Consider the following 24024-nt stretch of genomic DNA (forward strand, 5'->3'; position numbering starts at 1 on the left):
AAGTAAAGTTCCGTAAGAGATTTAAAATGCGTGTTTCACTTATTTATTTTAATCGGTGACGAGGAGCTAAAGCTATTCCCACTTGAACTTTAACTTACCAACACTTACTTAGATAATAATTATAGGTCAATGCTTGGTCAATGTATATAAAATAACAATACCGACTTCACAAATCTCATTGCCAACTAAAAGAAAGTAAAACAAGAGCTTGCTTTCAATTGGCATATGCAGTAAAAACAGTAAAATCCAAGCAAGTGGGCATTCGAAAACAATTATACCTAAAGCGACTCGTAGACACAAAAAATCATCCGGAATAGGGAAAAGTAAAATGTCGGAGAGTAAAATTACGTATAGTGCACAAGCTAGTATATAGATTAATAGCGTGCCATACCGGACCGTAGGGCGTTTGTCCACTACAAGGAATTTTACGGTCCGGCATTCCGATTTTTTACGGTCCGGTATGGCACGCCATTAATCTATATACTAGCTTGTGCACTATACGTAATTTTACTGTCCGACATTTTACTTTTCCCTATTCCGGATGGTTTTTTGTGTCTACGAGTCGCTGTAGGTATAATTGTTTTCGAATGCCCACTTGCTTGGATTTTACTGTTTTTACTGCATATGCCAATTGAAAGCAAGCTCTTGTTTTACTTTCTTTTAGTTGACAATGAGATTTGAGAAGTCGGTAATGTTATTTTTATATACATTGACCTATAATTATTATCTAAGTAAGTGTTGGTAAGTTAAAAATCAAGTGGGAATAGCTTTAGCTCCTCGTCACCGATTAAAATAAATAAGTGAAACACGCATTTTAAATCTCTCACGGAACTTTACTTTTTAATTTTTATTATAACGAAGTAATATAATATTTCATCTTCTATATTTTTTACTCGTTTCTTGTAAAATGCAAAAACAATCATTTATGATAGCATTATACCGCCAAACTTCCTTGAACTGTACCGCACTGATCCGAGTAAAGACGGACAGGTGCACAAGCCAATTCATCGGTTTTTTCATGCCAAACCGGACCGTAAAAAATCGGAATGCCGGACAGTAAAATTCCTTGTAGTGCACAAGCGCCCTTACAGTTAAGAACGTTGATTTTTGATACATTATTTTCCATTATTTAAATGTCAAATAAGCTAAACAGAAGAACATGTCTAGAAGATGTAAATCGTTGATAATTAAAGAGTTTAAAGCGGGTTATACACTACAACGTTATTTGTTAATATTAGAATTGTCCCTACAATTCTAGCTATTCAACACTGCACTGGACGTATCGTGATGAAACATACATTCGACAAATCTGCATTGTGATTTGTGACGAAAACAAGGATATGTATCATCGCGACACGTGGAAGGGACAAAACGTTCCACTGCGTACTACTAAATTATTGGCAAATTTCACTTCTTTGGAAATCAAATAAATGTGCTTATCCAGATTGCTATTATGTATACATCCAGACTGTACTAATTTTTATACATATTTCCATTAAAATTTAAATACCTAATTGGATATTCATACAAACTTTTGTATTTATAATATTTATTATATTTTATGTTGGAGTAATTTACAACAAGGGTTGTCACGTGCAGACTGCAGCTGTAAAATGTCAGTGATTTGTGTAACAAAAATCGTTAAATGAAACTAGTTCCCATTTCTCCTAACTATTGAGTGAAACGCAAACAAGTGAGACAAGTCAAGTGTACTTGAAAGGATTTTCGTAGTTCTTTTCTACGTTAATTGGGGGCACGTTCGCATGTTTCTGATATAAGCATGATCGGTGTAATATAATGACTTGTAAATTAATACATGGGCGCATGTGAATAAATCTGAATGTCATCATCGTATTTTGAATAATTAGTACAGACATCAGATTTATCCAAGGTTTATCAAATATACACTTCATTTTATCTTCATATTTTTAGTTTTTACTCTAGTATTTATTCAAAATACTCAATGTATCATTTTAAAAGAAGTCTAAATTACATTGAGATAATTTTTATTTGTAAAATTACTTCAGCTAATTTTATACGATTTTCGATATAAATAAAAGCAAATTTTTGATAAATTTTGTAAGAAAAGCCTCATTAAAAATGGACAGTTGTAGCAGCGTAGCTCGTAGCTAAGGTGAGTGCCGTTGTGAATTCCATTCGCGATAACATAAGAGCTATATTTTTTTTAAATATAATAACTTATATAAAATTAAGTTAATTTTGGTACAAGTGTCAATTAAACGTATTACGTAAAGTTTTTGTCAGTAGAGTATGTATTTATTCGACAAAATTTCTGCAAAGAGAGGGTAAAAAGGAATACTCAAATTATTCGGTGTTCTTGTGAAAATAATATACAATTTTGTCGGAAAGCAAGGTGGGGTAAGGTTTCAGCTTAACAACGTAATATCTTATTAAGAACATTTTTCGCGTCAAATAATTTAATCATAGTAATCCCGAAAGGCTCGGGCGATATTAATTCATGTTACATGCGTTGAAATGAAAATTAAGTGCAGAGCTAAATTCACTAATTTCGACTTGACTTATAGCGGTAGGGTCGACAGTTTAACGTGTTATGTGTTATAATTCTGAGGATATTAAACGTTGCGGCCGAGGACGGTATTTCGTTGCACCTAACTTATATTTCCCCCTGCAGCTGCGTCATAGATATATTTTCAATGGCATGGCTGTTCTGGACAATTTATGTGCACTTTCATGCTCAATAAATGCTATCTAGGACAGCGTTTGTCTTATGTTTTCTGCTCAGCGTATTGTTACAGAAATATAATACAATGGAAACTTTAATTAATTTCTGAACTATATGCATGCGAACATGGGTATAGAATTGATAGAGTTTTCTCTATAAATGTCATTTACGCTTACGAATTAACGCTATTATTTTTTTTAATTAACGTTGAAACGAGAGTGAATAGTTAGGTACTAAAGTTGAAAAGTGAAACATCAAAAAATTGTAGTGATATTGTTTAATCTATAAAATAAGCTATTATAGATGATTTGATAGCAATAATATGTCTATATAGTTACCTAAACCGATTCGATTTCAGAGCAAGATATATTTTAGCACCCTCAAACCGACTGTTAAATAACCATACTAGAAACCGTACGTATATATTAATGCTATAATTTGGAGACGTGCTGAGATTATATCTAATAATATAAATGGAAGCGGCGATAAGAGAGAACGAAGAAATTCACATTGTCACTGAATTTAAGACGTATAATGAGACAGCCGCTACAGCCGCTCTCGGGGGTGAAACCGGAATGTGGCGAAAATATCTTTTACGCTTATATTTGTCGTATCCAGCCATATGGATCCGCAAATAAGAGATATGAGATTTTGCACATTTATGTAGGTTGAACTAAAAGCTGAAAACTGAAATTATAAAACGTGTAGCATTCTCGGCTTTAGAACGTTCAATGCAAACGTGTGCTCGTATTTTTATTATGGCTGTTATTGGATTTTTATTTCATCATTTTGATTAAAAAGTGACGTGTGAATATATTTTCCTGTTATTGAAATGTACGACATTCAATGTTGTTGCTAAAATGTGTGAATGAAATATGATTTAAATAAGGTAACAGCTTTAGCTACAACTATTAAATTAAAATTAGCAATAAAAATATACCTATACCAGCTAGCTTAAAGGATATTTTTATATTATCCCTTATGAAGTACCAAGTTAGCTTGATTCACAAAGTTAAATAACTTGGCACAAGATGGTATGCTGGTAGGAACAGGAGGGTAAAACTAAACACTATATGAAGTTTGTGCTCCGAGCTTTCTGAACTTTGTGCGTAGTTCTTCGTTTTAATGCTAACATTTATTGTCTGTATAACGATAATAATAAAAAAACAAGCCATTTAATTAATTAGAACCTCTGTGAATCATTGCTTTAAGAAATAATATTAGATGTTAAGTTGTTTAAATAAAATGAATGATTGAAAATAAATAAATAACAATATTATGAACACTTTCAAATTTAAAAATTTCACAGTTATAATAATAAATAATATTCCCGAATAAGCACAATAAAGTAGAACAGTATCTATTACAATAAGCACAAAAATCTTTATAAATAATAATCCAAGTCGAGAAGTGAAAGGGTAGGGAATCTAGCATGTAGGTAATAAATTGTGTGATATGTATATGGATAGATATGTACACGTACATAATATTATATTATAATTAATCATTTTATTCAATACGTAGGTACATAAAGTAATAAGTCAATTATATTTATTATCTTTATAGAGACTCTAGAGGGTATAAGTTAAACAATATCTTCTATCTGTAAGTACATTGTTGTTTGTAATAAAGAAATAAAAAATAAATAAGTACGCAAACTCACCAGCCGGCACAATCTGGAAGACGCACGGCTCGAGCTGTCGCCCGACCGAGTTGGCGCCGCGGCAGCTCAGCGCGCCGTACTCGCGCTCGCTCTGCGGCTTGTAGCTCAGCTCGCTCGTGCTGCCGTTCGCTGTGCCTACAACAATACTATTACTTGAAACTAGCTGTGCTCTGCGGTTTTACCTGTATTACTCCGATCCTATTGGTGATACATGATGATACACGATATTGATGTCTACCTCGATAAATGAGCTACCTAATACATTAGGACGCTCATTAAAAGAAAAACATAGACGTTGGAAGCGCGGCAGAAGTATATCTTTTCAGAATATAAGAACAGTCGTGCCTTAGCAGCGCTTCTATTATTACATTTTTACTGCTGCCCAGGTGCCGCGCCGCTGCCGCTCTGTTAAAGTCGAGTGTTAAGGCGGTTTAAGGTGATTTTTTTTCAAATCGATCTTGAGATGAGCACATTCGTACAAACTCTTCAGGTTTATACTATAACTTTTTAAATTTGAAAAAGTGATAATAAAATTAAAGATAATAATCGTGTACCTACCTACGTGACTGACAAGGCTGACATTTATAACAAAAATAAAGTGTCCCAATTAAATATTAAATGATTTTATTATTTTTAAGCCTTGAAAATACCTTTTTCTGTTATCTTTCACACATTGCTACTGACTATGCTACTGACAGACTTTCCACAGAAATTAGCAAATAGGCAACATTTTAGAAGATGGCATTCGAATTATGAATTCAAATTGCCTTCAATTAATTTGATTGAAATTTTGCGCATTCCGACACTATCGATAGAGACTTGAACAAAGGGAATAAGGAACATTTTACAAGATGGAATTCTAATGCTGTGAAATACTCTAAAGTCTAAATCGTCAATTTATTTCATTGCAAAATTTACATATCATTTTTAAATCCCTACTAAAAGAGAAAATCAATAAGTCGTTTTAGGAAGGTGTAGTTTTCATACAAAAGCGAGCACATGGTCCATAAATTGGCATCATGACAAGAAGAGCTGGTTAACTTGTCGATCTGTGGTTTGTAGTTTCATCACTAGCGGGAACTGCCGGGTATTGATTTTTCATATACGTTTATTTTGTGCAACGTTATTTGATGTCAGTGCTTTATACGAATACGAAGTGCTTTAAACGAAGCAAAAACATTAAAAAAATAACAGCCCTAAGTTTTTACGTAAGCAGCTTTTCAATAGAGACAACTAATTAATTCTAAAGTTGGACAAGAAAAGCATTTCATAAATAATAAAGAAAGAACAAATTGATACAGAAAACGTTTAAGGTTTCTTAAATAAACCTAATGTTATAAAATAAATTGTATCTTCAAAACATTCGCTTGAAATAAAATAGATATATTTAATACAACAATACAATTTATGATATTATGTCCTGAGAGAGTTACGTTCGAGTTGCTTTGGTTTCAGTCTAACAAAATAATATTTGTGATGGAAAATACATTTCTAGTTCTGAAGATATTCGTAAGGGAAGAGGAATTTTGAATACAAATGTAAATTTAAATAAGGGTACATTGCATATATGTAAATTTTAATACTTTTGGGAGGATTTTGTAACAATTATAGCTATAACGATTTAATTTAAAAGTTTAACAGTGTCTATCTTGTAAAGAAAATCTAAATGAAACTTGAAAATGCACAATACTTTCATCTATAAAAGTTTAAAACGATCTAAACTTGAATTCAAGTGTATGAAATTGTACTGTTGTAAATAAATTCCAGCGTAAAAAAGTGATAAAACGGGGTATATTTATTCTTATAGTACTCTATTATAGTCGCTAGTCGTTTAAGAAAAATCCAAGAAAGATGACTGCAACAGTACAAAGGAAGCGAGATATTAATTTGAAATCTTTGTCCCTAATTTAAGTTCTGAGCACGCGTCACGTGTTCCGTCTTCGGCACAATTAGATTTTCTCCGGCGGGATGTCTTGATTTTGTTCTTGTTTGCTGTTTTGCTTCGTACTTTGTCTTTTGTGTTTCAGTCTTGGGTCTAGCTCATGCTATTTTGTTTGCTTTAAGCAATTATGAAGCTTGTTAGTATGACAGTAACATATTGTTCTTTGTAAACGCTAACGAACAAAGGATGCTGAACTACAAGGATAGTATAGTTAGCGGCCGGTAATAGAAAATGTTCAGGGAATATTGATTGTAGAAAATTACGTTGAAGCGAAAATTTCCCTTTAACCGCTATTTCATTAAAAATAAATACTTTTAAAGTATGTTTTAGTCAAGTAGTTGTTAATAAAAACATTTCAGAAACATAACATTATACTCATACCTATATTTATGACAACGATTCACACAATATTATTCACATTTATTTAATATCTTACCATATTTAGAAGGTGAGACATCCAAACTCTCCCCGCTATTGTTGAACTGCCAGAAGAACGTGACGTCAGGCGGGTTGGCCGTCACCGAGCAGCGCACGCGGAGCGTCTCGTCCAACTGCGCGCCGAGCACTTGTGGTGAGGTGTGCGTGCATACTGGGGCATCTGTTACACACATATAGAACTTTGTAATAAAAAGAGCGTGTGCCGAGCACACGTGTCAGAAGTAAAACTTCTTTGTTCGTTCTTTGAAACTTCGCGGCAAGATTTACAGATACTAAATTCATCGCCTTACTCCATGACGACGGTATTGCCATGACGCTACCTTGAATTTAACTCTTAATGCGCCTGAAGAAGTTTCACTTCAAAAAATAAATGACTAGTTAGAAACTTTCCATAAAAGAACAAAAAAACATGATTGCAATAATTTACGAACATTGTTTTGTATTCTTCCTTGTGAAATACCCTTAATATTGTGTAGTATGGGTTCAAAATATTATTTAATAACAAAAATTTAAACCCTGTGGAAAAGTCTGTAAGTTATACATCTGTCGCTGTCCTGCTTTATGTTATTTTCGTTTTAAGTGTTTTTAAATCGCCTTAATGCATTAAGCTAACAGCAGCAGCGAGAGACAACATCGCCTTAAAATTTCGTTCAGTAATTGGGCTGTCTATGAACGAATCTGACGTTTGACAGACACTTTTAAGTTTCACTTATCTTAAGATTTTTTAAATTTTCTAAAATTATTATCCTTCATTCATTTGTCCTAAGTTTTATGATGATAGGAGCTAGATATTATATGTATTTCTGAGTTTCCATCCTACCCCTTATTATATTATATTTTTTACGCTTTAGTAAAGCGTTGTATATTCCATATTTAATTCTTAATTTAAATTCAGACTGCTTGTTGTTGTATGTTGCCTGCTTATTGAATATCTCCGCATTTTTTTTGAGCAGGAAGCCTTAAACCCCTGGGACACCATGTCCACTGAAGTGCCATATAAAAATGTACTCAATTTATACCCAACAACACTTTATTTTTCACTTTTAATTGTTATAAATGATAATGCTTACCATTCAAACGATGCGGGTAGCCTTCAAAAAACTTGTAACAATTATTCCTGCTTATCTAGATTATTTTCATTGTTAAACTTATCAATTTTAGTATCAATGGAAAAAATCTCTTGAAAATAAGGCTCTTTTATTCGAAGTTAATGGAATCTTGCGATTTTACGCTCGAATGAATAATGTAATTGTTTTACTTTTATTTTCTTAGCTGAATTATTGGACAAAAATCATTTTTCAAACTGTGCAGACATTTAATATAAGGTTTTTAATTTAATTTGTCTATATAAAGGTGTCTTTTCAAGCTGTCATACATAAATAATGTAGTGACAAAATCAGATGAAATTAATTAAATTTGTTCTGAACTTGTTCTGAATAAGGAATGAAGAATTGGGATTTAAAAATAAACGTTTAACATAACAAAATATGAGGTAAAATAAATTTGTATTATCAGGATACCTATATCAAATATACTCAAACGAGGAAATGTTTTGATCACATTGTTACGAGTCAATATCATAATTACTGAACGCTGCTTATCCATTATTGTTACATCATTATCTACGAAACACCGTAACTTTCAGTACTTCCCTCCAATCAATAATTTGTTACTGTTGTGATTGATGTTTCGATAATGATTTACGATTCAGAACTTTTACCTCCACTTGTTTACCAAAACTTTGTTATATTATTAACGAATTATTAATGATCATTGTGAATAAACGAATCCCAACGCAGTCATTACAGTACTTTGGTTTGATCGATTATAAATCCACAGAGGCTCTATCTAAATAAATTTTGCCTAATAGGGATTAAATTTCATAGAATACTGAAATAACTGAAGTATTTAATACTTCTACAGTATTTTGAACAACAAATAAGTTTTTAATGTGGTAGTAAAACATCAAGTTTAAATACAGAATTAATAACCGATCATAAAAGATGGCCGAGTGTAACATTAATGAATTTAATACGTGCTGGTATTGTGGGTCAACTCTTATCTACTGGAAATATCTCAGAAATAAACTAAACATGCAATTATGTTAAATTATATATTGCTTTGTTTAATCAACAGCAGTGTGTCATTAGTGAGCATTGATTTATCATTTACTAGCTTTCCGCCCGCGGCTTCGCCCGCTTTGTCTAAAACCTAATAAATTATATACTAATAAATAATTACTCTACTTATCTATTAAAAAAAATCGCATCAAAATCCGTTGCTTAGTTAGGGACATAGGGACAGAAAAAGCGGCTTGTGTTATACTATGTAGTGATATCGCATATAATCGGGGTTAATGTGTATCTGTGGAGCAAACAATGCGTCCTTCAATAAATATTCGTCTTACCCCGTTGACTGTAACAAATCTACCCCGCTATCTCTGAAATAATGATTGATATTCCGCGATTAACGGCCCTCCCGATGAAATGAAATTAGTATTTCTTGATAATGAAAAACAAAAGGCCGATTCAAATTGGAAAAACAATCGCAACAATTTACTTATTGAGGTGTTTTGTTTTTATTGGACTATTTTTATGGAACGGAAAGCCGTTTAGTCCAGTGGCCTATTTACGATTCAATTGTCTGTCGCATGAAAGTGAAATATCATCCAATTAATTCTAAAGTTGTAAATTAGAAATGTTTTATTCTTGCTTGTGTTTAATTAAATACTTATTTACTAATAACGTACAATGTAATTAGCGCATTATTTTTCGGTAGATCGACGACGATTTGACTTCAAGAGATTATAATCTATCGAAGTGAAAACAAACGCTCATAGTCGCTCATGTCCCCTTGATTGTCCCCAATAATTTACTTTACGTCATTTACAATGTCCGGCCACGGTTTCATTTCGATATATTTAAATCTATCGAATAACATGCTTTAAATAGTAATTAGATGATACGGAGCATATTCGATAGTATACAATTTCACGACATAGATTAAATTTAAGGGTTTTTACAATTTTACGGCGACACACAAAAAATAAAAGGCGAGTCCGCACAGAGCGAGCAGCCTCGCGACGCAATTGCTACACGTATCAGCTCCATAAACGTAAGACATGGTTCGACTGAGAAAAATGGCAGCACAGGACATTTTCCTTTGCCGAGCCACGACCACACTGGTCGAGTTGCTTCTTTTACTTCGCGAGGCGATGCGCTCCTTACAGACCCGCCTATTAAACACCAATTCAGAAATCTGTAAAAATTAGGGATGTAACGATACATGATTTTGCCGATACGATACCGATACCGATATTTGTCGTAAATAATCGGCGATACCGATACCGATACCGATATCGATGGCTTGGTAGAAAAATAAATAGTGAATTATGCATAAAAGTTACCAACATTTAACAGAGACTCAACTGTAAATCGTAGGTATTCTTTTAAATAAAAATGCCAAATCAAAAAAACAAGAAAAACATTTATTTTAGTATTAATATTTTACAAAGTCAGTTAAACTTTAAGTAATACACATACAATCAGTAATCAAAGTTTACTATTGTTTTTTGAATTATTTGATTTCGATATCGGTTGTTTTATAATCGGCGATATCGATATATCGGCTTGCCGATTATATCGGCCGATATATCGGTATCGGTGTCGGTATCGTTACATCCCTAGTAAAAATAATAAAGGCGCACTCACACTGTATGCTGAGGTGCGTGGCGCGGCTGGCGGTCTCGCCGAGCGCGTTGGTCGCGCGGCACGAGTACTCGCCGCTGTGCTCGCGCGTCACCTTCTGCAGCACCAGCGACTTGGTGCTCACTATCACGCCGAGCACCACGTTGTGCACTACTGGCTTGTCCTGTGTTGATACACGTGTTTCAGTTAGACCGGTTTTTCGTTGGAATAACTTTCCCCTAATTAGATTAAGAATAAAATTAAGAACTAAATTGCCTGTTATAGCAAAGTTATAAGGTAATACTGTGTCAAAACACGTTTCTGACAAGCGAGTTAGTTGACGAGAATTGCTTCGCGAGGATGCTCGCTCTATGGAGGGCCACCTATTCACAGTCAACATTATTAAGACGCTCGTCGCTTCGCTCCATACTTTTAACTAACTACTATTTATATTCATGTAAACAATATAGAACAAAAAATGTGTGCGTGTACTAGAGTACACACGTAAGAAGTGAAACTTCTTTATGTCCTTATTTTTCAAAAAATAATTTACTATATATACAATATTAAAGAAATACGTTAGTCACACGCTCGTCGCTACCTACTTAAATATTTACACCGGCCGCTGCTGCAACTCGCTCGCTTCGCTCGCTCGGCTCGTGCGGTAGTTCAAAAGTTAACCTAAGATGCTCGTCGCTTCGCTCCTCGCTACCTATTTACATATTTACACCGGCTGCTGCTGCAACTCGCTCGCTTCGCTCGCTCGGCTCGTGCGGTAGTTCAAAAGTTAACCTAAGATGCTCGTCGCTTCGCTCCTCGCTACCTATTTGAATATTTACGCCGGCCACTGCCGCGACTCGCTCGCTTCGCTCGCTTGGCTCGTGCGGTAGTTCAAAAGTTAACCTAAGATGCTCGTCGCTTCGCTCCTCGCTACCTATTTAAATATTTACACCGGCCGCTGCTGCAACTCGCTCGCTTCGCTCGCTCGGCTCGTGCGGTAGTTCAAAAGTTAACCTAAGATGCTCGTCGCTTCGCTCCTCGCTACCTATTTGAATATTTACGCCGGCCACTGCCGTTTTCAGCTTATAAAGGATTTCGACTTAGGCGGATTTTGATTGGACAGAGAGTTTGAGGTTTATTCTTATAAATTTTGAATTCATAAAATTATAATTGAACACCTGACACCAATCAAGCAAACACGTGTTTACGTGAGTCATAGATTTATTATCGTATACTCCTAAAATGTTTTCTAAGAAACAATAGTGTACTTACATTGTCGGCACGTTCTTAAAGTCGGTAACTTATTTTTGTTCGAACAATAGAGGTAATAAATTCCTAACGATCAAGTTGTAAAGGTTGTAAAATAAAAAATATTCTATATTAAAACGTATATATAATATGTGCGTCATTAATTTCTGACTGTTTCGAAATTTGGTGCAAAATAAAATAGTGTGTAAATAAAATTTGTAAAAAAATCAATAAAATAAAACAATTGAGTAAAGATCTATAGGCATATTATGTATGTATTTATACAAGATATGTACATATATTATATATTTATACAGGGAACTTCTCAACGTGTTATCTATGAAATTATACTTTTACTCAATTGTTTAATTTTATTTACACACTGTTTTATTTTGCACCAAATCTCGAAACAGTCAGAAATTAATGACGCACATAGTACATAATATATACATATTAAGACAGATGTAAAGCTTAAATAACTTGAATAACTTGAAAAATAAATAACATGATCACGCCCACGTGTTGGTGTTTTAAAAAATTCAATCAAAAACTGAGATTAACTTTAAATACAATTTTAGAAAAATAAATACCACAATCAACATTCAAGTATTAGAAAAAATTGATACCATAATTCCACCCACGTGTTAGTGTATTGAAAAATACAATCAAAAAGTGAGGTTAATCATAAATAACTTAGAAAAATAAATACCATTATTACACCTAAGTATTAGAAAAATAGATATAATTACTTATTTACTTTTTTTAGAAATTCACTGGAATTAGAATTAAAACAAACCCTTTGATTTTGCTGATCACTTTAATATAACATGTATATAGTCACGAGTACGGCGTAACGCAAAAATGTCACGCGCGCGGCGTAACGGCAAAAATGTCTCACAAAATTTTTGTCCACCCCCGATAAAGAAGTTTCACTTCAAAAAATAATTTAAGTAGGCCTAGATTATATTTTGATGGAAAAATTGTAATCGGTTGTTTTACTTCATGAGGAATCTAACCGTTTAGGGCTTATTAGGGTGGTATAAACATAGAAAGTTACGTTACCGCTAAACGAACAATATTACTCCAATCGTACTTATTTTATAAACTGTCACAGCTTTATAAAATATATTGAGTATGTGTTAATATCATAACAAACACGCATATAATTTTTCTATAATATGGCTTATTAGTATGATAAAACAATTATACACAAATGATGATCTAATACGTTGTTGTAATTTGTTTACCGAGTAGAATGTAATTATATAAAGGTTTAATAAGATACATTGTTCATTTTTAATATAATAAGTGAGTAAAACAATCAGCTGACACCGTGAACAATTACGCGTTTAGTTGGAATTGTTCATGATTTATTCATCCCCTTTCCTCGACAGAACTGAATCGCTCCGTGACAATGCTATTTAGATATCTCGTTATTGTTATTCAATAGAATATTGTTTTAAATCGACAATGTTCGTGTTCTGGGAGTTTCGTGTGAAGCGATAAAGGTCACGAAAGCGCGTCCTGATTACTATACAGTTCAGCCAAGTGTGAATGTAATCATCAAAACGTACCCGAAATGTAATGAAAGCATTTGTTTGTACAACCTCGTTACAGCCAGTCGTATTTATGTATAAATTCATTAGGATGAAAATTAGTTTCATAATTCAATGAATTACGAGCAATTAATATGTAGTGTTTGATTATTATTTGATATAGAAATGTTTATGTGAGACTCGAATATGTTATTGACCAAATGAAGAAATGGAATGTATAAATTATTATGCTAAATAAGACTCGAGCGCTCTTAAACCGAGTGTGTTAACATTAGTTAGAACATATTTAAATACTACCCATTTTAATACGGTAAGAAAGAATTCCACAGAATCAATTGATAAAAAACATGTAAATAAGAGTTGATTTTTTACATTTTTAATGTAGGTAATCTATCAAGGAGAAAGCATTCATATTTTAAAATAATTTCTGTTGAAGTGCTTGTTTCTATGCTTTTCATAGTAAAATGAATGGAACTGCAATTGGTAGCTTTACCAATTTACAGCCAATACTTACATTATGGTACCAGGAGATGCGATGCTCCTTGGGGTTGGCGCGAACTGAGCATTCGAAGTACACGTCATCGCCTTCTTTGATTTCATGAGGGTTGAGGGTGCTTCCCAGTGATAGTGATACCACGGGAGGATCTAGAACAAGATTCTTATTTATTTTTTAGTCTATTTCAAATTCTGCTATATAGGATGATCAGTTTTCGACCCGTGTTTTACTGTAAATGTTATGGAAATTTTGATTTAGAATCATTTTATGGCAAAAAAAAGAATTTCAAGTGATCATTTGACAAACGTAAGCCTTATGGAGCCATTAAAAAGATAAAAAGGCCGTGAAGCACAGCTAAATTAATTTGCGATGAGTACAAAGTTTTGACAATTTAATCGATCTTGAACTACATATAAGAACGTCAAAGTTAATAGCATTCAAGATTCTCTTAAAACGATTAAAGCTCAAAGGCGATGTCTCCCCTTTTTGAAGAACTTCGGTTTAGGACGAAATTCTATTACATTAAATTATTTAAGATGAATTTGCTGGGGTTTTCGTAGAATTGTTAATAAAAGCCGACGCAGAAACATTTCTAGTAGCTGGATTATAACAGATACTTGATATTGAAGGAACTTGTAATTATATCTCAGCTTCTTATAAATAATGAAATATTACCCGATTAAGTATTATAGAGTTGTAAGTTTCGGTGTGGTCTAGTAACTTTCAATTTAAAATTGATTCATCAATTCTATAAAATGTAGTGCTTAGCTTATACAGTTAAGCTCTATTATAATGAACAGTGTCTTTGTTTTTCGCAAATCGTTAAATGAACAAGACAGTAAAATACCACCTGACACATGGTGGTGGATATGGAGGTAAATGGACAAGACATATCGAGTACTTATATGTTTACAAAGTTAAGAAACCACAGGACTTCTCTGAGCCTTCAAATAAGAAGTTTCAGCAAAACTCTTGAAATGCAATTCCAAGAACTATTAAATAGCCAATCATAGCGTAGAATTAGTGGAAGTAACATTAGGAATAGCAATGATCGCGTAGCTCGTTCCAGATTGCATCGAAGCGTCTGGCCGCGTTCAGGTGAACGGTTATCTGCGGGAAACGGGCGCTGACACTTTATTGGCCATTAAAGACCTATAACGACGTCGCCCCGCACCGCGAGAAACGTCCTACAAATAAACATTTACGATTCCTCCATTTAAATTGTTGCCAAAACGATTCGCGCCGGGAGCAGCGAAATTCTCCCCGCTCTAAATGCGTTACGGTTCGCCAAGCAGAAGTAAATAGAATTTATTTATATTTGAAAATTAATTTCCTTTGTCGTTACATAATAGAGTCAGTTATTTTGACGACTGGCCCGTTAGAGAATTAAGTCGAACTGTTTGATCGTCACGTTTAAAGGTACAAAAATCGTGTTATTAAAATTTCTTTCTCAAAAATATTACCTTCAACATAGAAGGTTTCAAATAAATATAACATCTCTAACAGAACATCGTGTATAGTAGGATGCTTTTTCTTTCCGGCATATAATGAAAACAGTAGGTAAAATAAGCTTGCGTTTCAATTGTACAACAATAACAGTTACAAGTTGAAAACAATAGAAAATACAATAAAGTTCATTTGAAACGCGAATAGGCATGAAGTTGTAGCAGGAATGGGTACAATTTTCCATTCTAATTCAACGTTCTCAGCTCACATTTACGTATTTTCTAGAAGCTAGTACGAGCTCTGTGAAACATAACGTAATGGCTGTGAAAGTGTTTCGACTTCTAAACGGATGCGGACTACACTACTCTGAATTAGTTTTTGGCCAGTCCCGGCTGTTAACTGTTGACGTTGAGGACTAGCCAAAACTAACAAGGTTTTAATTACGCTTTACAGTTCTCCACACTTCGCACAAGCCTTTAATAACACCCAGCGAAGTCACTCTTTGAAAATGTTTACAATATCTGTTTGGATGTGATGCGTGAGTAGGGACACTGTTTAATTACTTTGAAGACATTACAAGTACTAAGATCTGTTTTATTAAAGTTGTTTTATTTATGATTGATCTTTTACAGCAGTTGCGCAATTCGTTAAAATACCTAATTGTAATATTATTATGTAAAGCAAATAAAGGTTTTGTTCGAATAAATGGGTCAATTAATGCTTCAATTTATACATAATAGTTATAATAATTTTGGACGTGAATCTAATTTCATATTATTTGATTGAACAATTCTAATCCAATCTTACGTGTGTTTGCAGCAATTAATTGTAAATTAAATTGGAACAATCGACAAATAAGTTCCAAGTGGCGTAATTGGAATCCATTCTAACTTTGCGTAGTAGTAATTAATTGACGAGAATATTTAAATAAAACCTTTAATTTTGGCACCGCGTTTCAAACTGATTTGAATCGATCGTGCAAAGCTTATTGAGAGCAAACTATCATATTAGTAAATGTCGCGCGTGCTTATATAAAAGTTGTCGCATAATAAATAAGAGTTAGAAACTTAACGCTGTAAGAAAAAGTTCATCTTGGAAACTTCTAATTGCATGAAGCAGACTTCGGAAATCGAAAACGACCTAATAGAAAGCAGTAAAAGAGCAATCATTAATTTCACAGCTTTATCGACTTCACTTCAAGTATTTTTAAATCTAAAGAAATCCTACGTTTGCTTTTTAATAACTTTTCAATTTAATAGTGAGTAGGGAAAGATTTATGAAACGGGATAATTTACAAAGTTGTAAAAGATAAATATAATTTTTGTTCGTCAGTATATTACTTCTAGATTTAATTAAATAATATCGTCTTTTATTTTTCTCTATTATTTAGGCATTAAACTACGACTGAGTGGAATTTCGTGTTGCCAGTAGGATAGGGCGGGTGCATTTTATAACACTTCCAACGATCGATTTTTAACTAGGGCAAGGTGATGCATTTTTCGTTGAACTTTTTTGTTTCAATTCCTCAATAAACACAAAACAATACATAAAGTGGTTTCATAAGTCTCTAAAAAATAATAAACAAATTGAAATGAGAAGTTATTTTGTACACGAGCTCATAATGCCTCCTCCTCAGTATTAAGTTTGCATAAACAAAACGAAGAGCATGTATGTTAAGAGAACGAGGCATTTTGCGAAGGTGTTCTTCTAAGTAGCAATGATAATTAAGCTAAACGATGTCAGAGATGTGAGAACTGGTTGAGTTGAGCTCCTTTATTGCTTATTTTGCAGCAATATTTGTTTAGGAAATGTTTCCGTGAATTAAGAAGTGAAGTAAATTGTCTCATTGTCTCAGCAAATAGGCGGGTATTGGAGCAAATTGTGTTAAGCTCGTTTGCTTGCGTTGCACGGAATTAAGGTAAATGTAAGGCTTTTATAATACGATTTTTGTTTTTATACGGGTTTTAAAACAATTAAGCAAATTATCGTGAGGAGGATTTAGCCTCGGTGATTTAATTTTACTTTCCTTGTTAATTATTTTGAAATTTGGGATTGTATTTAATAATAAATAAGAAACCATTATTTGTCTGTTCTCTAGACTACACGTGCAATAAATAATTTGGAACATAGTTGTAACTTGTAAGTATATGTTTTCCATCGATATATAGGTGCCTATTCATATTAAAATAAGTACGATTTAAGCATCGCCCGTTTATTGTAAACATTTTCATTAAAATTAAGGGGAGACATTCAATCCTTTGTATATAGGTTATTTTGTGAGTCATTAACATTATAATAAGAAAATAGGTACACTGTTTGGTCTTAAATGTTTTCACTAAAACATTTACTAACTGCTGTCCATGACTAAATATATAGTCAAATTCAAGATATAGAGCATGATATGATCTTAACTATACAGGGTGTCCCGCCGACACACTATGCTCAATGAATCTTTAAGTTCAGCAAATGCCGAATTAAGTTAATAATACTTTAACAAAAAACGATGTGTTTTTTAGTTCTTACATATTTTCTTAAACTCTATCTTTACATCCCTAGTTTCGCGTAGCCGCATATTATACTGCACGCGCGCGTGCATGTGGTAGGCGGGTTGGGCGTACACATAGAGTCATAAGCATTCATCTAATAGGAAAAAAAATGTCTAGAATTTGAGGAAGCGTATGAAGAACTGTATCTTCTATTGAGCATAGTATAACACCTACCGGGAACCCTGTATTTAATAAATTAAATGAAGCGTAATTTCATCATCTATCTTCATTCTTTTTTTTCCACTTTGCCTGCAGAGTAAGGTCGTAAGAACTTGTGCACTACTTGTGTTTTTTTTACTATATCCTAAAATATACTCACACACGACATCCAGCTTGAACGAGTCGTCTATACTCTGTCCGGGCAGCGCGCTATTATCCGCCTGGCACTTGACCAGCGCGCCGTCGTCCTCCGGCTGCGCAGCGAACTGCAATGTGCTGCTCACCCACGTGTCGTTTGTGCCTTCTGTTATCTATAGTAGTATAATACAACATATTAATATGAATAATACGCTACGTATGCGATGACACGATACGATACGATACTCTATACGATATGCTTGCGTTGCATGGAATTAAGGTAAATGCTTTTATATTATTTATTATATGATAATACTAGCTTTCCGCCCGCGGCTTTACCCGCGTTTTCAAAGAAAAACCCGCATAGTTCCCGTTCCCATAGGATTAACGGGATAAAACCTATCCTTTGTGTTAATCCAAGACAGTTTCCATCTATATGTGTGCTAAATTTCATTGTAATCTGTTCAGTAGTATTTGCGTGAGTTACACATCCATCCTCACAAACATTCGCATTTATATTATAAGTAGGATAGGATAATCATATAATACAGTAATTAAATGTTTATACTCATTTGAATGATAGGTATATAAAGTATAGTCGCAGTATGTGTATTGTGGTTACGAAGTTCTGAAGCTACGTAATAGAGCACGTACAGAATGAACCGATATTAAAAAATAAGTTTATTGATAATAGTTTCGTTCGGTTTTGTAATTATTGAATTTATCAATTGCACACGTACAGATATTACAATACATAATTAAAGTTTATACTATTTGAAAGTAAATGTACGTAGTTCAGACAAAATGTTCAATTCATAAAAGTACAATATATGTAGAGCAAACAGATATTAATATAATTTAATAATATAAAGAAAAGGTTAAACATAAAAATAATAGATCGTCAAAAAATAAAAATTCAAATTCTCTTTTCCCAAAAACACATTGAAAAGTAAATATTTTAATAATTGCGTCACGATGCCAGAGATATTTCGCGAGCCTTTCAGTCACAGGCAGACAAGTAGGATCTCAAACTTAATAGGTCTCTTTGAAATTTTTAATAAAGCTAGTTTCCTTCAATATTTCGCGAAGAGGTCCTAATGTATAAGCTTCCGTGGAAGCTCCTTTGGCGTACCTCTTAATAAGTCTGTAGATGAAAATGTACTCATTTTTATACCATTTTCTATCTTTTATAAATTGGGAGCATAAAAGAACACTGGGAAAATAAAATGGAATGAATAGATACTATTTAAAAAATGTCGAATAACGTTTGATATTAAGAAAATGAAATCATATCATACCCAAATTCAATTGTGTTTGAAATAAAGACAAAACTGTAATAATTTTTCCGTTACCGACGCAAATTGACCTATCAATCATGTAACATAAAAACAAACGTAACCTTTTAAACTCTTCCATTTATAACGAGACTTTCAACAATGGGAGCATAATACAATGTTTTACAATATACCGTTTCTATTTCATATTGCCATTAATCCTTTTCAAATGTTATGTTTATTTCATCATATTTTTAAACAAAATTTAGCTGAAACGAATTTAAGTTTTTTTTTTAATTGCCTCTATTGATTGGGTATTATGACGTAGGTAGTTACTTCGTATAATGTCACGGTATAATTTTAATTACAGTGGTAGATTATAATCTATCAAAAGGATTGTTTAGGTTGGGTTCGTTTTCAAATACTACACAGAAATTGCGCTTCGCCAGGCTACGTCAATTCACAACCTGCACCTTACAGCTGTGTGGGAAAAGTAAATTATTGGCATAATATATAGTCAAAATATTATATCCGCATTGTAGTCTATTGATAAATAATGCGTTTAATTGTATGCAAATCTTACGGATGACAATTTTCGACAGTTTTTGTCCATCTCGAGGGGATGTATACAAATATGTACACAAACATGTAGGTACTTAAGAACGCGAATTATTTTCGACTGCCTTTCATATTTTGTCTCTTATTCGGAATTTGCGACTAATCCTATTTCTTTCTCATGAAACCTTCCAAACCATAAACCAGCACATACCTTTCCCCTAGTGAATTTCCGATTGTCCTTGAACCAAGTGAGCTGAGCCGGCGGGCGGCTTCCCTCCGCCACACACGATAAGCTCACGTAGCGTTCCGACGATAGCGTCGCCGGCTTCTTCACTATCTGCACCGACGTCGGCCGCACTGTAACAAATGTGCCCGCTCGTATCTTTGCGAATATCGCGCCTGTGCTATGTACGAATGACATATTTGTTTGTAAATGGCTGGTTATGTTGTTTCGGATTATGCCCTTGGTTCGATAGTCAAGATCGCAGATGTTTCAAAAATACGTTGTTCTAGTCACGTCTGTATTGTCTACGTAGTGTGCGTAAGAAACATAAGATTTGTTAAAAAATGTTATATTAACTGAACAATATGAATTTATGTAATATGTAGTATTCAATAAATTAATAATTAGATTGCTTTTTATAAAAGACTGCATTTCTAGAAACATTAAATGATAATCTTTATACTCTACATATTCACTTTAAAACAATAACCAAACAAAACGTGCAGCATTTCATAATTTTGCATTCATCATTCCATCATTATTTAAGTTCTTTGGAAATGTTGAGCGGATTAACATCGTGTATTATTACGTTTTGAGTCTTTTCAGCAATTGTTTCATTATTGTCATTATTGTCTTTGGCGTAATACTTTTCGACGTGGAGCTTTTGAATGTGTCAAGCGTCATACAAATGTATATTTTTGTGATAACTATTGTTATCATTGTTCCGTAAAAATATTCTTACTTATTGGAAATTGGCACTTATAGTTATTTCTTCAATTAGTATTATGTAAGATTCTTATGGAATTTAACCTTATTTTATCTCTTTTAAAGCTTTAGATACTCTCTTACTTTAGACTCTAGATTAATAAATTTTGACATACATATTTAGCACATTTTCGTAACAAACGTAATTCTGAATAATTTATAAGAAGTAATTATGTTATTATATTGCTACCTATTTAAAGGTCCTTAGGGACTCACTAAAGGACTTATTCATAAGTATTATTAAGATAAATGTATTTAAGCCGTAGTTATAATAATATTGTTAATTGTGTATTTTGCGCTTTCCTTATTCGATTTAAGAATGTCAGTATTAACATAACAATTGGCAATTTTTTTTAGTAATTTGGGCTACTTTGGAATCTATCAGAATGAATATAGACTACTTATACTAAAATTTTCTGGTTAAAAGAAAATCTATTTACCAATACAAATAACGAGACATTACTTACAATTCATTTCTAATCTGACTGTTTTTTCTTGCGGGCTGACGAGGTTGGTATTAGATGCTCTGCACTTAAACGTGGTATTCAAGTGGGATCTCTTTACATGGGGCAGTTCTAGCTTATTCACCACTACGTGTGAATCTGTCTTCTCGCCGATGTATTGTGGTGCTGGTACTCCGTCGATTAGCCAGATGATCGTGGGGGACGGTCGACCTGCGAACAGAACACTATAGAAAATGGGGATCTAGTATTCTTTTTTGAGCGTATGGGAATTTATAATGCATTGAATGGTGTTGTTTATAATTATACTAGCCGATCGCTCTGGATAGGCACGGATTACCTATACCAGAGCATAAAAAATCTCTATATCACTTAGTAATAATTCGCTTTCTACTGTAATATAGTCTATAGTAGCTGTATACTATACCAGTGTTAAATACTCTTTAGCCATTACACTCATATAAATCGCACATATACGATTTCAAAATAAGGTTTTTGAATATTTTAGATAAAAAACCTAGTACTTTTGTACTATGTACGTACCTACTAAAGTTAACCGATTCATATTCATGAAATTTCATTTAAATTTTAAACTAACAAAACTAAAGAACATTTTAAATTTGAATTTTGATTTAAGCTTTTAGTTGAGACCTTTGAATACATCTCGTTGAGGTCAACATCAGTGAGACTATTAGATATTGTGGTTTTTCCCCGAAATAGTTTGCATTAAAAGAAATTCATTGTGTAATTTAATTTTCGCTTGAAACTCTGTAAGTTGGGTTTTCTCGCATCATAAATCTTAATCGCTGCAATGTTCAAGTAAATCAGTATATTTGATTTTAGTGAAGAATTACAAAAATATCTTTATCAAATTCGTATGCAAAACCATTTTATTACTTTATTTTCAGTATAAACTATTTTAAACCCCACGAATTTTATCTTTAGACACTTTCAACACTCGCTCTTGAATATTTATGTTGTACTTTACGTTTTTAAATTCAAAGCCTTGTTTGTAAGATATGATCAACAATTAACAGTTACTGTAACTGTGAAAGGGTTGGAGATTTTATCGCGAAACCAGGAAATGTGCAGTTAAATAGCGTATAACGTAACGTGTTCGCGATTAATCTTGTTCTGAGGTTGAATTAAAACTGTAAAATAATTTTTAATTAAATATTTCCTATGTGTGTATCGTTGTATGCGATGCGGATTAATAGTTTCTAATTGTATGCTGGATACAATGAATATATTTCTTTTCAAATTGAGTTGTTTTATTGAAATAAGAACCATTTTTCAATAGTCTAGTATTTGTTTTTCCACCACATTACTAATGCATACTACATTACAAATTTTATCGAAATTAAATAATGAACTCTTGAGCAGTTTCTTTACAAATGACACCGCTTCCTATACCTTTAATAGAATTAGAAGGAAAGGGGTGACTTGGATAAAAATTAGGTAGAGCGTATGGTTTATAACTAATGAGGGTAGTTGGGTTGGATATTTTGATTAGACAATCCTAGTATCAAGGCAATTTATTGTGAATGGGCACCCATAGACGCTATGTTTGAGTGAAGGTGGCAGCTAAAGTAACGTAAGCAGTGAATGAAACAAATTCAGACCAGTCAGCATAATGTTTTCATGAGTGGGTTTAATAAGGTTATGCTATTTCAAACTATAATAATATGTGTTCATAACCTAAAACTCATGCAGAATTTACATCAGTCTGCGTGAATTGTCATAATACATTGATGATTTCATCTCTGAATACTTTTACTTTTGTAAAAGTAGTAAGATTACACACGTATCTTTAATGCCGGCTGAACAAATATTCGAAGGAAAAGTCTACGTACGAGTTACGCTTTCATAACTTAGATACGCTACAAATACTTCACCGTATCATCAATATAAGCAAAAAAATAAATGTTTTGAATAAATATAAAAGAGTTATGTATTCAAATGTCTCAATACAACATTTACATCCCCCATTGAAGCGTGGCACGTTGAAATTGCTGCATTTACCTTATCCGTAGTATAATTTGCAATCATTCCGGACTGCGACCGCGGAGGTTTACAAATAAATTGAGTCTGGGCAAAAATAGCCGAACAAGATAGAAGTTACCCGTTTCCCGAATTGAATACGGTTCAGTAGGTTCCGAATAAAATATGTATGTTTAGAATAGTTTTAAATGTGTGTTTTTTACCATAAAACCTCAATTACCTACATGATATCTCCTCTGGTCTTTACTAAACGTCTATGTAAGTACCTATTATGTTTGAGTGATATTATAATTTACTATGTTTTGTGATTATGATCTAGGTAGGTACATTGGAAATTTTCTTTAAGGGCAATTATTCGATAGGGATTTATTTGTATCATCAAAGGAACATTAATTTACATCACTAATATCTTCGGTTGTATATTTTCTATATACACTTTTGTCCCTTAATATTTTGTATTCAAAATGATGTTCGAAAACGTTATATCGTAGAAATCAAATACCAGACTACATTATTAGACTAACCTTTTAGCGTCGGCCTTGGAAAATCCGTTAAAATATAATTAAACGGGCGTTACTTGCGTTTAATAAATACGTAGTGTATATTCATTTATAAGGCCTCAGAATAAAAAGATGATAATCCTACCAAAAGAACACACACCAGGTAAAGCAGGTAATGCATGTTAACTATATCCAATTTCTTGGTAGGTCAGGTTACGTA

The 24024-nt window shown here is 33.1% G+C and overlaps 1 protein-coding gene across 1 annotated transcript in view; it reads right to left on the reverse strand.

Moving 5' to 3' along the window:
* The window catches only part of LOC149480414 (neural cell adhesion molecule 1-like), a 67419-nt gene that overhangs the window by 7908 nt on the left and 35487 nt on the right, over positions 1–24024 (reverse strand). The window contains exons 6-12 of the mRNA XM_089706984.1: positions 21310–21516; positions 20066–20211; positions 18045–18195; positions 13752–13882; positions 10458–10617; positions 6746–6907; positions 4368–4502 (exon numbers count right to left, since the gene is read on the reverse strand). Coding sequence (XP_089563110.1) covers positions 4368–4502; positions 6746–6907; positions 10458–10617; positions 13752–13882; positions 18045–18195; positions 20066–20211; positions 21310–21516 — 1092 coding nt within the window. The remainder of the gene's footprint in view (positions 1–4367; positions 4503–6745; positions 6908–10457; positions 10618–13751; positions 13883–18044; positions 18196–20065; positions 20212–21309; positions 21517–24024) is intronic.

The sequence above is a fragment of the Colias philodice genome, chromosome 18 (assembly GCF_061535455.1).
Source record: "Colias philodice isolate Cphi_HAF_F1 chromosome 18, ilColPhil1 Martin Lab GWU primary, whole genome shotgun sequence".
Taxonomy (NCBI): Eukaryota; Metazoa; Arthropoda; class Insecta; order Lepidoptera; family Pieridae; genus Colias; species Colias philodice.